General features: G+C 32.2%; 1 protein-coding gene across 4 annotated transcripts; it reads left to right on the top strand.

Annotated features, from left to right (window-relative positions):
• Nucleotides 1–2,837: 2,837 nt before the first annotated feature.
• Nucleotides 2,838–13,750, top strand: LOC123691828. 4 transcript variants are annotated; one of them, XM_045636401.1, is made up of 7 exons: nucleotides 3,513–3,770; nucleotides 5,462–5,760; nucleotides 6,346–6,556; nucleotides 7,094–11,015; nucleotides 11,090–11,210; nucleotides 11,324–11,425; nucleotides 11,873–13,750. In XM_045636401.1, the coding sequence occupies exons 2-7, from the start codon at nucleotides 5,572–5,574 to the stop codon at nucleotides 12,062–12,064; spliced, it is 4,737 nt and encodes a 1,578-aa protein (XP_045492357.1). In that variant the 5' UTR covers nucleotides 3,513–3,770; nucleotides 5,462–5,571; the 3' UTR covers nucleotides 12,065–13,750. The 4 variants fall into 4 exon arrangements, with proteins under 4 accessions (XP_045492360.1, XP_045492357.1, XP_045492359.1 ...); XM_045636402.1 differs by lacking the exon at nucleotides 3,513–3,770 and having other exon boundaries at nucleotides 4,533–5,760; XM_045636404.1 differs by lacking the exons at nucleotides 3,513–3,770; nucleotides 5,462–5,760; nucleotides 6,346–6,556 and adding an exon at nucleotides 2,838–2,970 and having other exon boundaries at nucleotides 7,098–11,015.
• The last annotated feature ends 5,639 nt before the right edge of the window (nucleotides 13,751–19,389 follow it).

The raw sequence follows: 19,389 nt of genomic DNA, 5'->3' as shown, positions 1-19,389 counted from the left end.
ATCGTCCCCTTACTGGTAAAAGTGATTATCTGCACAAAACATAAACTGGAGTTATAAGCATTTGAAAGTATGACAACATTTTAAGATGTGTAGACATCAGTAATCTAGGTTATTAGTGGGTTGTTATGATAGGCCCATTATTCAGGTAATGTTTTATCAGAAAATAATGTAAGAAATTGCAGAAGAATTTCAAGAAAAATGAAGAATAAGCTGAGGGGGCGCTTGTAGTTTGTTTTATCTGAAGTAATTTAAAAAGCGTGAAACTAATGTAATTCAGTAATAATGTACTACAATCGGATAATTTATTTTACTTGCCTCAAAAAAGGCAAAAACGCTAACTAATATTCAAGAAAAAGTAACTAAAGCTTTTTAACTTTTATTTTATGAAGTGTTAATCAATAATTTTGTAAAATTTAAAGAACCACAACCAACTAGGTACTGTAGGATAACTGGTTTTAAATGAATCGTTTCTGTGTATGATGAATACAAGTGTCAATAAACGAAAACGTGTTAAAACGCGAAACATTGTCTTAACAGTATACATTTTTTAAAATAATATCCTAAAGCAATTTAATCGTTTTTTATAGAAGCGATTGTGGAGAATCATGCAAGAAAGGCTGTTTTAGCCGAAGCTAACTTTGTAATTACGCACCGTAGAAGATAACGGGTTTTACCTGAAGATAGATCTTGACGGGACGAATCGATTGGTGTATATAACTTAATTTTGTAAAAATGTGCAGTTAGTCAGTTTTACCAGTAAGGGGACGATATCCATACTAATATTATAAATGCGAAAGTAACTCTGTCTGTCTGTATGTTACTTAATCACGCCTTAACTACTGAACCAATTTGCATGAAATTTGGTATAGAGATACATATTTTGATGCACGAGAAAGAACATAGGCTACTTTTTACCCAGGGAAATAGGGTTAGTTTTATCCCGGAAATCCCACTTGAACGGGAATTATGCGGGTTTTTGTTTGACTGCGCATGCGAAGCTGCGGGTGGAAAGCTAGTTACTTATCATCATCGAAGAATTTTAAGAATATAGATTAATTATAGATGTACGGTCTTTTGTTTCGTGAAATTTTAAAATAAAGGTGAGAATCTAACCAAAATTAAGAAGATTCAAATGAGCGTTTTATAGGTTTAGGTTATAATATATTTTTCTATTATGTCTTTAATCATAGGAAATTAGGAATTTACAAAACAATTTAAAGATATTTAATCTATTTTACGTAAAATAATTTATCTGTGCTTCTTGTAATAAAGCTAAGTAGGTAGTAGGTAGCTTGTAGGTACGTAATAATAGATAGGGAGGCGAAGAGGGGAATTTTCTGTAATACTCGAGCGTGGCAGTTTAAGATATGAGAGATACCTTAGACCTAATAGAACAACCTTGTTAACTATTTAGCTCTATATGTAGTGACGCGCGCCTAGCGGCCTAGGATAGACGATCAGATTAGTAAAAAAAAATCGATAGTCTGAAATACTCGAGCGCGTCAGATTAAGATATTGGGGGTTGATTTTAGTGTTTTAAGACTAAATTTAACTAATCTGACCATTAGTCCTTGTCGCCGCCGAGTTATAGGGTCGCGAACTTGTAAAAAAAAACGTTAATCCGGCATTCTCGAGCGCGATTGTTTTTATTTTTATTTTGAAGAATATAATCTAAAACTTACTAAAAATACAAAATCTGCCGGTTTCCGCATGACCGGAAGTCTGGAGGAGCCATTTCGTCTTCCGAAAAACGCGTTGTAGCATATAAGTCGCGAATTTTACTTTTTCAAAAAAAAAAAGTTTAAATAAACAAAAAAGGTAATTTTATTTTTTCAAAAAAAGGTCTCTTTTCATTTTTGTCGAAAGTTAAAACTTTTTTTACTTGAAGCATTATAAAAACTCAAAACTCCCGGTTTTTTGAGTATATCTCGAAAACTGAGGGTGTCAAGAAAGATTGATATGAAATAACCATTACTGTTCTGTGGAAATAACGATGATTAAAAAAAAGAAACCGACAAACCTTTTTCGGTCAGATTAAGAGAACCCACCAACATTTTTGTCAGATTAAGAAAATATGCTTTCAGGATACCGAGATAAACCTCCCCTATGAAAATCTGACGCGCTCGAGTATTTCAAAAGGACTTTTTTTTGTGCATTTTCAAAAATTCATCGTAACTTATCGTCACGCCGTAATCGTCAGTTTTTTTAAGGGGACCTTCCTTGGGGCCTACTTAACACCCCTTCCGAAAATCTGACGCGCTCGAGTAAATTTTTTTTTTTGTGCATTTTTGACGAATTTATATGCCTAGCCCCACCACGCAAACCGGCAGATTAGTGTACCGTTGTTATCAGAGGCACTTGGGGCATACGTAGTATGAATATCTGACGCGCTCGAGAATGCCCAAGTAACTGTTTTTTTTTACATTTTTGAAAATCCGTACACGCCAAACCCACCGCTATAATGGTTTTTACCATAGAAGCTTTTCTTTTCGAAATTATTTTTTCTTTCGATTTTGATAAGTCTCGACGACGCCGTTGAATTACGCCATTTAGCTACCTCGCCTCCATATCTATAAAGTTTATTGCTCTGAGTATTGCCACGATATTGCTGACCTATGTGTCAATAATAATTTGACGTTGACGGTTGAACTGAACATAGATTTGGCCTGTCAATCCTGTCATCGAGGCGTCCGTAAATACAAGTGGTTGTTGGAACCTAAGATTGGAACTAACGCCTTATTTTCAAATAAATATCTAGTTGAGATTGTGAATCAGATTTTATATTAAATTTATTTTAATTCAAAATAACGTTTCAATAATGTTTAATAAATGATGTAAATAGATTAGGTACATCGATTTCCGCTGTTCATTCTGCCATCTTGTATAGACTATCACGTGATCACTAATGTAAACGAAAAATAACTTTTCAAACGCCACGTGGAGTTAGCCGATTTATTTTTTGATATACAGGTACGCATTCTTTATTTAAAATTATAGAAAACAATTAAAAACATGGTTGCTGTATGGTGATTATCCACATCAAAGCCACAAGGCAGAAGTAGATGATTTAGATGTATTCTAATATAATTTAATAACTGTACGTAGACATAGACAACATTTAATTGAGCACAATACACGATACAAAAAAAATACCTATGTATTTATACAAATTTATAACAACAAATAGTAATAGAAATCTATAGATAAAATTTGTGCAGTATATTGTTCACCTCCACCAAAAAACGTTCCAATTTGTTATTCTTGTATATATTTTTGCGTACAAATAAAATGCCTAACTCTCATTCAAAAATTCGTATTATAGATAGAGTAATTAATAAATCTTGTGTATTATTTACACTATCTACCATCAATAATTATACAAGAAAAAAAGAATATTTTCCGTAGATAGGATTCCTAAGAAAATGTTTGTCTATGGTAGCCGGTGGAATTGACCATAGAGGAAGGATGTATAACTGAATTGACAATAAATCAGTATGTCATTCAGTGTTGTTTTCAAACGCTCAATATTCATTGGCTCTGAAGTATATAAAATAATAAATATTGATATAATTGTGTATAGGTAACCAATAAGTTTGTGGAAACTTAGAAGAATTAGAATTTCATTGTGCACTTATTATGATTAATCAAGATACTTTTGTGGTGATTTAATATTTTGAAAATGGCTATCAGCCATTTTGTTTTGTTGGTCACGTGGTTTGAAGTTTATGTGACGTGGATTATTTTATTTTTTTAGTATTCTGAGCTCTGAGGTAGGTACGTAATGTGACTGACAAGTTAGTCAGAGGAATATAATTATAAGCGTATTATGTATAATATAGGATTTCAATAAAGTAATATTATTGAAAATGCCAACAACATAAACCGACCTTCTATTTCTTCTCGAGCCTTCGAATATACAAGGGATACCTATATACAAACATGTTTCATTATTATTCTGTAACACGTGGAATAGATTTTTTTTTGTTGGAAATTAATTATTTTTGTTATGAGTGTTGCCACTTGCCACCTTTTTAATTTTTATCGTAGCGCCTTTCAATAAGGATTTGTGAGATAAATAATATTTAGGAAGTTTTGTGAAAATTATGATTTACGTATTGTCGAGCAAATTCGATGTAAATAAAAAATTTCTCGTATTATCCATACTAATATTATATATGCAAAAGTAACTCTGTCTGTCTGTCTGTTACCCTAAACTACTGAACCAATTTTCATGAAATTTGGTATGGAGATATTTTGATACCCGAGAAAGGACATAGGCTACTTTTTATTCCGGGAAAATGACGCAATCCCGGAAATCCCACGGGAACGGGAACTATGCGGGTTTTTCTTTGACTGCGCGGGCGAAGCCGCGGGCGGAAACCTAGTAATTTTATATGTTCTAAATAGATACCTACGCTTAATTATGAAATTTAAAAAGCACTTATTTATTTTAATTATTATTTTCTGATCTATCTTGTAACATCGCATCGTTTAAATTTTTTATGCCATATTATTAATGCGAAACGGTACCCTAATTATGACCACATTTGATCATGTCTCAACTGATGTTGAACTGTTGTAAAAATCAAATAAAATTTAAAAGCAAGTTCAAATAATATTTATCTTTGGTGAATATCATTTCATCCACGCAATGTTAGTCTGTGACCGCGCCTATCTCAGACATTTTGGTCCAGGGACAGTGTGTGAAGAGATGAAAATATTACTGCGTGCCTATGTGTGCGTAAGTGCGGTGCGAGTGTATGTGGGATGAATGGTAAACTTACGCTAGAAATGGTCCATCAGAAGACATTGGAAGAGGTGGGGCTTAAAATATACAACACACTTCTTGATTATTATCAATATTACTTATATCAGAAATGGATAATTGATCTGCTTGATGTAACTGTATCAAGCGATAAACGCACTAATGTTTCATGCTCCTTGCAATAAAATGCATAATAAATATATGATTTTTTTTAAATTTCATTGGTGCGTTTAAATTAATATTTAAAGTCCATATTCTTAAAAATGGAAGATGTACCACATATACTTATACGCGTCACGTATTGGGGTACCTTTTTATTGTAATCTTAAGATATAGCCATTTTGATATCGAATGATAGTTATTGTTATCTACCTTCAATGCCTTGAAACTTCTTTAGGCACGTTGAGCGTTAAATCTTAAGGTCGAGTCATGGCAATAGCGTCACGTCATGGAGTAGCTAGGTGACGATTTTGATATCTTTGAATCTTGCCAAAGAAGTGACACTTGCCCTTCTGACACTTGTGCTCGGAACACACGCTCTTTTTTGCGTCGAAATTCAGGTACAATCCACAATACGAGCTATTGTCTGATAACGATTGGATTTTTGAAAAAAAAAATTGTGATAAATGGATAGATTATATTATATTAGTTTTATAACAAAACTCTTTTTTGCAATAATTCAAATTTCAATTTCAGTTATTTCAAAATAAAAATTGATTTTTGAATCCAGTACCGAAGACACGCCGACAACTCCCGAACAAACCCGAACGCGTGTGACGTCATAATGTTAGTGTTTTGATTGAAAAATGTCGAAACTCAAAAGTTATCGTTCTTGTTTTGTGCCATTATGTACGAATACTACAAAGGCAACTCCTGGCAAAATGTTTTTAAATGTTCCCCAAGATGTCAAACGTCGAAATAAATGGTTTCAAGCAGTGCACCGTGATAATCCCCAAACAAATTCGAATTTTTTTTGTTGTGAAGATCATTTCGATGTAAGTATTTCTTAATACCATTATTATTAATTATTATATATTATCTAAGTATACAAATTAGATAATTATTATAATATATCTTAATATATATAAATCTCGTGTCACAATGTTTGTCCTCAATGGCTCCTAAACCACTTAAACGATTATAATAAAATTCGCACACCATGTGCAGTTCGATCCAACTTGAGAGATAGGATAGTTTAAACATGTAGGTACCAAGGGGCGAAGCCGGGGCGGACCACTAGTAAATACTATATATATGCATACTATTACTGAATTTTACATAAATATGTAAAGTTCAGTAAATATTTTTTTAACTGGACTCCAAATCATAACCGTATTTATGATTTGCAGTCCAGTTAAAAATCATAGCATATTTTTTTATTGATAATTTAAAGTGCTTAAATAATAATAATTATGTAATAATTATTTATGTACAAATCTTTATCTAATGAATGGGATTCAATTTATATTTTTATAACGTTATTTGTATTTGACTATTATTTTTTTCAAATTTTATGGTGGTTTTTCTGTTGTTACAATAACATATAAAAAATTAATAAGATTTATATTTTTTTTTTTCAGCTGAAAGATGACATGGAAAATTATATTTATTATACAACGATGGGAGGTAAAGCAAAGATTAAACTTGATGTGGTACCACACAAGTTTGACTGTCAACCTAATTATAAAAGACAAGGCACAACAACGGTTCTTAGACCAGCTGCAGAAAAACGACGGAGACAACAAATCATACAAGAAATATTAAATGAATTTTCAGAAAATATGGAAATTGGTAATCCTCCAGAACCAAACATTGATGCCGTAAACGCTGTACTGTTATTAAATAGCTATAACATTATAACGTCACAACTATGGGGACCAATCATGGCGCGTTTATAGTGACGTGATTTTTATTTAATTTTCATCAATTTTTAATTGTTTATTAAAATAATAAAAAAATTAAAGTAATAAAAAAAATTTTTTGGAGGTTTTTTTTAATTAAATATCAAGTTTTAAAATACATAAAAAAAATTTTTTTTTTTCAAAAACCCAACTGCGCGTGATTGCGTTTCAAATATCAATACTTCTTAATATGATTTGACTATTATTGAGACCAAATGTGACCAAATTACCATTTAACGTTATCGCTATCATTGATGCTTTACAATTTACTTAAATACTATCACGGTGTGACCGCTATGGAAACTGAAGGCACTTCGCATTCAAAAGCCTTCAGGGATAAATGATAATTTTGCATCCATACATTCAAAACAAATTAACGCCAAACTATTTCTTTTTTCTTTGACGTTATTTTAGTTATTTGTTTCAGGTAGTATAATGGATGACAACAAAAAAGTATTCATCTCTGATATCTTGCGAGCAAATAACAAGTTAAACAACAATTTATATGACTTGATACATATTGTACCAGCGAAGCCTCTACCTGCTGATATTTCGAAAACACCTTCGTGTGACTTTATTCCAAAGTGTGACAAATACTATGTACCAAAGAAAAAAATAAAGCAAAAAGTTAAAACTGTTCGTAATATTCGAGTACAGTTTGAAACCGATATCTATAGTGATTTGAATGCTGAGTTGGATAAACAGCGAAATGTATTACTTCGAAAAATAAGAATCGGTTCGGCTAGAGAAGAAGCCACAAAAAAAATAGCTAAAACTATATTAAGCAATGATTTTCCGGTATCTAAAGATATTTGGCATATGGTGATTAACCTAAATCCTGAAGGTCACACACATTCTTCTCAATATATTCTATGGAATGGAAAAAATATTCAATTAAATGGCAGTAAGGGTGGAAGGAATAGATTTATTTATAAGTATGATCTTGGAGAAAGTCAAGACGCAAAAAAATCCGCCACTAAACGAAACGTAATTTCTCATAGAAAACAGCTTCTACATAACTCGCTATTTGTTAAATTCAGACCTGGCCCTCTTTCGAAAAAGAAACTGCTGGACTCTTCCTATCAAAAATTTCAATATGGTAATATCAGCCTAGTAAGCCTACCGAAGCCAGCGTTAGACATCCAGCCTTATTATGGAGGACAATTAGGACCAGAAATGACCACGTTTTTAAATAAAACTTTTATGAGAAATTCGAATGGGGAAATAACTGAAAAGTGGGCTGACTTTTCTGTTTCCGTATTGGGCAGTAATAAAAATGGTTGCCCGATACAAACCCATCAAAACAATATAACTTTTGATTTACAATATCAATGTTGTCAAAATAGAATACTGATGAGAAATTCAATATTTCATAAAAGAGTGAATGCGGTCGATTTAGTTTTAAATGAAGAAAGTGATGTATCTAAAGAAGTAAAACACGTAATGAGCAAAATTCTAGATTACGTAGAATTTAATTTAGAATACGATAATTTTGTTAAAACGGATACAAATATGATTACAGATAATTCATCCAATATCGGAGATAAAATGGGCCTCGACAATTCTTTAAAAGATAAATGTAAGAAAAAATATGGTGAATTAGACCGACTTGATGTAACTATAATAAAAATACCTGGAGTTGATAGTGATAGCCAGAAGACATGTAATAAATTATATTGCACGTTAGGCTGTATATGTGAGTCCTTAGAATTCCCTTTTAACTTAAAAACACACTGTGGTCGCTTAGAGTGCATGTTTAAGTGTGTATGTTCCTTTTCTAAAACATGTGATAATTTGCAATATTTACATGAATTAATAGACTTGGATAGTAAGATATGTAATTCCAAACTAGCAAAAGAAGAGCAAAAGTTTCGTCAAACTGTAGTATTATCCGGACAAGGTAATATTGTCTTTAATTCCCAAAAAAGAGATTGGAAAACATCAAAAAAATATGCCGATTTCTATAGCAAAATGTGTTTAAAGGTGGAACGAAAAATTATGAAAGAGCTACGCATTATAACCCCAAAACTTGACTGCAAAAATATCGAGCCTTGGTGTATGGTTCACAATTTATATAAATGTTTCTGTAAAGGCAAATTTACGGAAAAGGCTATACCCGAAATTATGGAGTTCCAAACAATGGATGCCGATAATAAAGAGGCCCAACCAATAAATTTGATTCCTGACAAAACAAGCATAAGTTCTAGTGATTCATCTGATGTAAAATCTAGATTAAGAGTGCGATCAAAGCCACCTGAAGAAGTTGAAGTTATGAAGGAGAAAGTACCTGAAATATCCTATAATACTGAAAAGTGCGCAAGAGTAAAATCTTACAAAGGTAGGAAATTTCTTGATGGTTATTATTCAGAAACAAATAGAAAAATTTTGGAAATGGAGAAAAATGATCGCAGTTTGTTAAAAAAATTATTGACTACAATTTACACTACCGAAGACAAAGAATGTTCCCAAAATTTGCATACTCTAGAAGTCGGTCAGCCACCATCCAGTCTGAAAGAATTGTTAAATAATGTGGTGCAGAATCAAATTGAAACAACATCCACGGAGATAATTGCGGATTCTTTCCAAATGTCACAAAATGCTATGCAACGTTTGCCTAATAAAACTAAGTTAGTTGCATGGTTAGAAGCTAGTTATAAACAATACAAAGAACGCGCTGACAAAGGTATTGTAACAACGTGCCTAGATCCACCTAAAATTGGGAAAGTAGCCTTGTATCCATGGGAGTTCATACTAAGCCGATATCGCGAACGAAAAAATTTGTTTTTAATTACGAAGCAAAAGCCGTATCGTATCCTTATGGCTGTTAATACAAAAAATACATTTTTTGAAAGCTGTATTAATATTAATGATATTGCTTTAACGGAACTAGAAAGATATCCAATAACTGTGAAAAATTTACTAACAAATGCAACGGATTTGAAGGACAATTTCTGTATATTGTGTGGATTATCACAATGCTGGGAACTAATTGGGTCCGTAACGAAAGTAAGCGAACCCAAGAGGAATGAGAAAGCATTAACTACATTCAATTGTGATAGTGATAGTGAAGAAGAACTTAATAATTCAGATAAGGAATCATTAAGTTCTAGTTTTGCGGAAGAAAACTCTCAAGAAAATTGTATAACAGGAAATGCGAAAAGCTTACAAGAACAACAAAACGAAACACAGAACATAAACGACTCCGATTTATCAAAATGGTTTGTAATGACAGTTGAAAATGATTTTAACGAAATACATTTCTACAAAAAGGGGTTTTTTGTCAAGTATGATAGTGTAATCAAAGCTATAAATGTGTCACGTGTGTCATGTAAAACCGTAAGACTGTCTTCACAAAAATGTGCCACTCCTCAGACAAGCCCACAATTTGGAATTTATGCTATACCCAATGAAAATGATCTTAATGTGTTCATTGGGCCATACGAACGACACGAACCACTTGGTATAGAAACCATAAAAACTGATATACCTAGAGATAATAAAAGTCAAACTAGAGGAACTTGGATCATGGTAAATAAAGTGGACAATGAAAGAATTATTGATCAACCGCTAGCCTTTATACCAGCGACGTATGGCAAAAGTGATATGATTTCATTAGAAAACGAAATGGTATCTGAAAAGATTAACCCCAAGCAAAAAGAGCACATACCTACTACAAGTAAACCAGAAAAAGATTTACTCCATAAGAATAAAGAAGACAAAAAGATCATTAAATTGGTGAAGCCTATTAAAATAAACAAAACTAATAACATATTTAACTTTATAAAAACTTGCTCAAAACCATCTGTCTCACAAGAACCTAAATTTCTTGAATCTGGTACGAGTCCAAATCAAGAAAAAATACCCGCCTCTAGTATTTCAAATAATACTGTCGGAAACAGTGATTTAGTTAAAAAAAATTATAAGCCAGTTGCTGAAATTGCCCCTCAAGTGAAGATTGTAAAACCTAGGAATGAATCAACGTCTACTTTCGAACCAAGTATGTTTATATTGAAGCCAGAAGAGATTAATAAGAGGTCGCTGCTTGGTCAAATAACTGCTGAAACTCGTGAATCTGAACAAACTGTAGAGTCTATGGAAATGGATATTGAAAACTTTTTAGCAACTTCCAGCGTTTGCAAAATTTCGAACTCTGATGTTTTAATAATTTCTGACGACGAAGACGACCAACATGATACAATCAAAAATGTTTGGATACAACCTACAAATGTTGAAAATCTAGGATGGATTTCTGCAAAACGGAATATCAAGAATGATGTATGCTTCGAATTTCCTGGCTTTAAGTGTACCGACTTCTACCCGGAAGAGGAAGCATTTCGGAAGTTGAATTTGTAAGTAAAATAATCTGTAACACAAACAGTATTATTAACTATACCTGTTAACTAAAATAAAATAAAAATTTCAGGGTATTTTCTAGAAAAGTATATGTACCAAAAAATTTTCAAATGCAGTGGGAAGTGGTTGAAAATCAGAAAGATCTAAAATTTAAAAAACAGTTACAATCACAAGATTTGCGACCAGAACTTGTAAGTTTTTCTAACACTATTTATTTTACAGACTACGATTTTATAGTAATTTAACTTTAAATTTTATGACCTTAACTAATAAAATATTATAGTAAGTAATTAAATTGTTATAGGTAATGACAAAACGAGGTTTACGACATAAAGAAGAGTTGATGCAGATACTTAAATATAAGAAGTTATCAGAAACGGAACCCAAAGCAGTAGAGTTCATTAAAGTGAGTATGCATTTTTTCTTTAAAATATTCAAATAATACAGTTAACAATTCAATATCAAAATAGACAATTATATTTGTTTGAGGGATTTACTTAAGTAAAAAACATTTAAATGTTACTTACAAATATTGTAAATATTCTTTCTATGAAAATATCGATAGATCAAAAGAAAAATTCAGTAAAAAAAAATGACTTCGTAACTATAGATACATATAGAGCTTTTTATATTCATTTATTCAGCGTATGCAAGTTCCTTTAAGGGGCTATCCATTAATCACGTGAGGCTCGAAAGGGGGGGAGGGGTCCATCAAAAAATACCAAAAAAAACATCACGTGATTAATGGATGGCCCCTAAGCTTAATACACTGACGCTCTGTATAAATTATTATTACTTACTTAATAATTTATCAACCTTTATGGTAATACAAATAAAAATTATTTTCATATAGAGGAGAAAATTAATGATGGAACTAGAAGATGCTACGAGTGCAATGCTAGAAGATAATACTAAGAAACTTTTGAATAAAACAATCAGCAATAAGGGTGTTTTGATTAAAACCATATCAGATGCGAACAAGCACATGAGGGAGGAAATGTCCGCGAAACTTAACTCGCTCTTATCTGATTCTGATTCAACTTAAACATTACTGGGATATAATTGCCAACATAACTGGGATAAAATATGTTTATAGGTATGTTCATACAAATACCTACCTGTAAATTTCTTGTGACTGTTTATTTTTTAATCCTTGCGTTTGTACAAATAACGTAATAACAGCCTATTCAGATTAGAGCGGTATCCACTACCACTATAGTATACCATCGGTACGGGATTAGTCTATAATATACTACGTAAGAGTATCGTACGTAGTAATCGCGTAACATCGGGATACCGCTATCCATGGTGGTAGCGGATACAGCTGTAGTTTGAATAGGCCTTAAATATAGTATGTATTATAGAAGAAAACCTAATAGCATAAACTCTAAAAATTTAGTTTCTAAAAGTACCTATTAGATTATTTTTTTATCGGAATAAAACAGGATCGTTGTACAAACCTTTTAAAATAATTGACACTAAACGACTAGGTATATGTCACTATGATCTCAATGTGAGTTTGAATTTAGTAATAATAATAATAATTGACCCTCAAACCCTACTATATTTTTTTTCGACTTTCTATCAAAATTCCTCGTGTAATAAAAATACATTAACTTTAGTTTATTTGTAGTAGAATTTTTCTATAATATTAAATTTTAAAAGTTGTATACTTTTAACTTTTAAGACATAAATTGTGCTATCAAGCATTGTGTACCTAAGTTAAGTATGTACCGAAACTTAGGTAAGTTTCGGTTTTCGAATACTTTGTAAGTCTAGTATGAACATGTGTGTAGTAGAGCGATATGTACATATTCATGTGTGTAGATTTCATTATTGATGTAGTTTAACCTGTAACAATTTCAAACCAAATATGTTAATCATCAGTTTTATGTACCGCGATGACTAAACTAAAAATTTAATTCGTGGGTATTGCTTTTTTATATTATTGTGTTAGTTTAAAATATAGTTCAGTATCCCGAAGATATGATTGTGTACCCTAGTGGTATATACAATAAATTGTTCTGAAACCTTTTTAGGTATAAAGGTTTACCAAGGCAAGGAAGGAACTAAACAGCATCTATAATTTTGATAACATAAAAGATTTTATGATTATTCGACTCTATAATAAACTCTACCGTAGGTACTTAGGTTACAATCCTTTTTTTTCTATCGATATGGTATACCTACTGGTTTTATAAGATTTCACTATTTCTGATGTGATTCCTTGTATAAAGTCTTCATTATTAGGGTGCCTGGAAGATGGTATTGAAAAGTAAACGTTATGTTGTTATTCTTTACTTTAGTTAGAATAAGTTTATTTTGTATCTTGAGTTAAATTAATGATTGAATAAAAGGAGAGACATTTAAGTTTATTTTGTTAATTTTGTTCAGTGTACACTTAATATAATATGTAGCAATAATACTTATCATTTTTATGTTTCTTTGTGTAACACAATTTATAATTAATAAAATAATGTAGTTTCCTTCATTTGTTATATTATTCGTACCTAATCATTAGTGGGTAGGTATCTATTCATGTCAACACCAGTTAAACGTTTACCAGCTTTTATGTTGTTAACTATGCCATTATAATAATATATTCATATTTTAAGTTAGGATATTATGTGTACATTGTGCAAGGAATAAATGTAACATCTCCAAATTATTAAATTTTGTTATCTGCCCAACAAATCTCATCTGTGATAAATAGAATAAGTTTTTAAAATTATTGATTGTTTTATTCACTCTGTTAGACTAGGTTATATTATTGAGAATACTTTATAAAATATACCTAAGTTATTTAAACCTAATGATACTTGAGATTTCAAAAGGGGTTAATTTAAACGAGTATTTATTTAAAGTTTTAGGTGAGAAAAAATATTTGGGGTTTCAAAATTAGGTAGGTAGTATTTAAGTGACCGTTTTTCTACGAATGATGAAAAATCAAAAGAACAGTGACTACCTAAAAGATTCGCATTTCATACTGTGGCCAACATAGTTTGACCAGATCGTTAAATCGTCAATGTTTTACGATTTTGTCATCCACATTTGGCCAGATCGTATGATATATAGGGAGACTATTTAAAAAATTCAGTTTTTCCACGTTTGATTTCCGTAGTTTTGTGTAGGTGCCTATACATTACTATATCTATTTTAAGGGGAAGAGATTAAAAATAAATCTTTATCTCTTAGATTAAGGATTGGTCTCCGCGCGCGCGCTACGACTAGATACCGCTCCACCTAAAAACAATAGCTCCGTGAGTGCGGCAACTCAGTTCTGTAGTGTGTGTAAGGCAATTTGTAAGGACGCTAGGTGACGCTAGTGTGTGTGAAGAATTGTACTGCCAGCTACATAAATTTTACCCCATAAATGGGAAATGGGCTATCTTGGAAAGAAGTTTGAAAAATATTTTTATTTCATTTTGGCCTTGCCGGGAATCGAACCCATGAACATGTGACTCAAATCCACTTGCGATGCCACTATACTATCACAAAGGTTTTTTAAAAGTAAAAAAGCGGTAATAAAAAAATAACATATATTATATGAGTCAGTTAAACAAGGTTAAACAGAAATAAATTATTGTTATTATCATTTTTTTTATAATATGCGTTAGTAATAGTATTGAAAAAAAACATTATGAATAAAATAAGTTCAAATTAAAAGTGTGTTTTTGGGATATGCAGTACGGCAACACTAAATGGCGTCGTATTTTCGTAAACAACATTTTCAAAGTACAGGTGAAATATCGAATAATACGATTATTTCTGATGGTACGTGATCCCAGTGTCTTTCTTATTATTTGTTGTATTTTTTTTAAACAGTTTTATGGCACAAACAGGCATTTTACTTCAGGTTTTGTCCAAAATCTTTAGAAACTATCGGTACGCCCTCTCCACACAATGCTTGTGACACGACTGGCTGATGGCTCGGGTACGCCGATTTCGGCGTACTTTTAGTTGCCGCATTTTTCGAGTACGCCGGCGGTATCTAGTCGTAGCGCGCGCGGAGACCAATCCTTAATCTAAGCTTTATCTATTAAATTTAGAATTATTGGCTGTATAATACCTACCTAACTAGGTACCTAATATTAATATTTTTCAAACAATGAGGCTGCAGTTAGACGACGCGAAAAAATTCTTGCGGCCGCGCGGTGGCTGGGTATACTTCGCGCGTTGATTCTAGATCGGTCGAGGAAAGTAGTGGGGGCAGTCTGCGCATGTGTACAATCGTGCACGGAAATTCTTAGCGTGTTATTAAGCATTTTTTATTTCGTTTTTTTGAACTTTAGTAATTAACATACTAATATTATAAAAGTGAAAGTGAGTTTGTTTGTCTTTTATATCTTCACGCCTAAATGGCAAAACCGATTTTGATGAATTTTGATACAGAGAAAGTTGGGACCCTGGAGACGGATTTAGGCTAATAAAAGCGGGCGAAGCCGCGGGTAAAAGCTAGTTTATGATAAGTTGATAACACTAGTTTTTACTTGTAATTTATCTTGCAAGTAACTAGGTAAATTAAGAAAAATTAAAAAAACAAAAGTAAACAGTTATTATATTTATTATGTAAAATCACACGAAAATTATTCACGTCGTAAACCATTTTTCTAGCTTGCCGTTTTAAAATTTTATTTTTAACCATTTTTATTTTTTCTTCTACGTATTAGTCGCGATAATACAAGCTGTGCCCAACAGTACTCAAGAGGCAAGAGACGCGTGAACAAAGCGCGGGAATAGATGAACGACTAATGCTGGCCATACACCATACTTTCTATCGTCCAATCGGCATGACGCTGCAGCTTGATCCAATCTGCAGTTAGTCCATAGAGACCACACACACAACGTTTGAATTGTCCAATCGGCAGCAACGTTCAGTTGAAGCCATGGCGTCACCGGTGACAGACGACGATGTTTTAGCCGTTTTGGGCGTTTTATTCGTAAAAATGAAACAAAAAAAAAGGATTATAAGCCGGGAAGATTGTTGTTATATATATATACACCTATTTAATGAGAAGTACCCAATGTGTTAAGTAATCTGGTACATACTTCATCTATCTCCCAAACAAATCATATCCAAATCCTTAACCGCGTTGACATCTAAACATCCATATACTTTCATATTTATCGACCAAGCAAGCGAAGAACCTATGCTTCAGCTTAGACGAAAAATCTTGACCAGACTGAAGTGAAGATCGCATACCGCCACACACGGTCCAATCGACATGATCCAATCGCCATGATCAAGCCAAAAGAATCGAAATTCGATTGTTCCGTCAAGTATCATGCCAAATAATGCCAATCCACTCCCACACATGGTCAATTCTAACTGATCCAATCGGTAGCGTCATGCCGAATAGACCACAGATTAAGTATTAGTTACTACGTAGAATAGACGATAGGAAGTATGGTGTATGGCCACCATAACCTACCAATAACGAGTCGCCGTCGGCGCCCACCCACCCCCCTCACTCCGCACGTCTTCATAGAGACCTTAAAATTGAACGCTCCACTTTTGCCGAGCGATCTAGAACCAACGCGGCAACTGTACTAACTGTTCAGTTAGAGCAAATTTATGTTTTATTAACTAAAGGACGTAAAGTTGAAATTAATTTTGAGTTCCTAACCGCGACCGCCGCGCGGTCACCGTACTTTCGCCGCGCGGCTGACACGTTGTAACATTCCGTGTCATATAGACGCGCCCTGACTAACTTACTTTTTTATTGATTAGTCATTGATCGTATAGATAAACAGAAATTCTCTAGTACTTCCCTTCCAGGGCCGATAGAAAATTTCTACATACAGGGATGCAACAAGTATAGCTGTTGGTAATTTACAAAAATAATATCATGTTTGTTAAAAATTTTCGTCCGACTATTCAGCTGAGTGTCCGTCCACCATAAACAAACAGACAAGAAATTCATTGTATTGTGGAATATGAAGCAAGCTCGAGGTTTAGTTTTGATTCATTTAATCTTATAAAGCATTTTTTACTTTCGCCCCGCCCTCTAAATGTTGAGTAGGTAGGTACGCTCTGAAACAATACTGAATATTCGGATTCGTGAGTGATGCCAGTACCTATAAATATTTGCAATGTGCGAAATATGGCATTTCTTACATGGTGTTATTTCTAAGAACAATATGTTAACGATGACCTAAGCTAGAGCAGACTAATTTGACTCCACACAATACGGGTGCGTCAGAAACCATGCGTAGTATAAATCCCCTCCACATTTCACTCAGCGCTACTACTAATTTAATTTTGCAAATTGTTAAGAACTTTGTCTCTAGAACTTTGTCTCTGTACCATTTATTTATTCTAGTTGTATGATGTTCTCGTTTACTTCACAGTTCACTATAATGAATGGGTTATGAAAAAAAGACACAGAATATTTTTAAATTTTATTCAAATAAAAACCGCTACATGGATAAAACCCTGAATTCTTTATTTTCCTGAACCTTAACAAAAGTTCGACGTAATTACAAAAAGCTGAATTTTAAACTTGAACATCGGTTTGAACTTCTTAGTTCTTATGTATATCTACATAAGTATGTTAAATTGAATTTTACGTTTATTATAAAGTTGTAATACGTTAAAAAGTAACATTTCGGCGTTGTATTATTTTGGAATATACAGGGTGTCTCAAAAGAAAGTTTATATTTTGTGGATGAATAAAAAAAAAGTAAGCGGTGTATTGAAAAAATGTTTATTAATTATTAAAGTGCATAATATGGGAATTTATTTAACTCACATGGACTTTTTCTTGTGGGGGTATCTTAAATCTAAAGTGTATGCCAAAAAACCAACTTCTCTAGTGCATTTAAAAGAAAATATCCGACACGAAATGGCAGCCATCACTGTGTGTGTCTACCTGCCGAGCTGTCATAAATAATTTTAGTGTTCGATTAAATGAGTGCCGTGAACGTAATGGACTGCATTTGGACGATATTATTTTTAAGAAATAAATTCCCATATTATGCACTTTAATAATTAATAAACATTTTTTTCAATACACCGCTTACTTTTTTTTATTCATCCACAAAATATAAACTTTCTTTTGAGACACCCTGTATTACATTGTGATTACATTAATTATTCTTCACAGATTCGAAAATGACGTATTAAAAAAGACTAAATTAATTGTAATTTGTAGCGAGGTATTGCTATATGAATCGAATAACTTACATTATTATAGTTATTCATCATTTAACTAATTAAACGAAAGGCATTTGAAATATTGTAGGTAGTTTAACAATACTACTAAATACACAAAGTACCCACATTTCTAGTATAACTCTCTATAAGGCTGTAACAGTAATTTGCTAGCTTGTAGGTACACACATTCCATTCTTTTACTATGAAAATATACTTCATTGCCATTATTGATTATAAATTATCATCTATCTTAACATTATTATAAATATAAGATTTTATACGTCAGTATTGATGTTGATAATACCACAGATAATAATATAATACCATTTTTTTTGTATATTTTTCTATGACGATGTAGGTATGTGGATATTTAGGTGATGAATGTAAAGTGAACGCGAAGCTTGTGTGACTTGTGTACGATATAATGTATCTGAATTGTTCTATAAAAATACTCTCTGTTAGGAACTACATATTGCCAACTCCTGCTGCATATGATTAAAATAAACATAATACAATTTTAAACAGTACCTAGATACCGATAATATGTGACTAAGCTATGCATAAATATCATAAATAGGTAACATGTGTATTATTTGTGGACATGATATAATTGAAATATCATTATGCATATGTGTGTCGAAGGTGTACTTATATTTACATAAATTTTCTATTTGCAATTACGAAAATTTTATATAAACAAATAGTAGATAGTAGTTATATTGTTGATTTACATAAAAGTTAATTTCGAGTACGACCTGCCAAAAATGTTTTAATGAATTTCCTACAATAATGTTACACAATATATTTATTACATCTTGCGGAAACAAGGCAAAGGTCATAAGTTCATAACGGATGTTATTTAAAATAATCTAACTATTCTAAGTATAAACACTTAATATAATCAGTAGGGCTCGAAGAACGTCTTGAATCTTCAGTCTCATAAAAAGACATTTAATGGAACACAATGATCTTCAAAGAAATAAGGCAATTTTTTCCGCTGACGTCAGTCGTAATGTGTTAGGTAAAAATGTACACCTACTGTTGCGGGTAATGTTGATTTATCATAGGCTTTTCTTATTCATTCTTTAAACAATAGTTTTAGATTAATGCTGAGGCTTATTTTTAAAATAACGAAATAAAGATCTCTAGTGACGATCACTTTTCATGAAATTTACTTTAATACTTTATTCCGCTGTTTAAAAAATGAAGTAACA

The sequence above is a fragment of the Colias croceus genome, chromosome 5 (assembly GCF_905220415.1).
Source record: "Colias croceus chromosome 5, ilColCroc2.1".
In the NCBI taxonomy this organism is placed as follows: Eukaryota; Metazoa; Arthropoda; class Insecta; order Lepidoptera; family Pieridae; genus Colias; species Colias croceus.
This window is presented reverse-complemented; position numbering and strand designations above follow the sequence as displayed.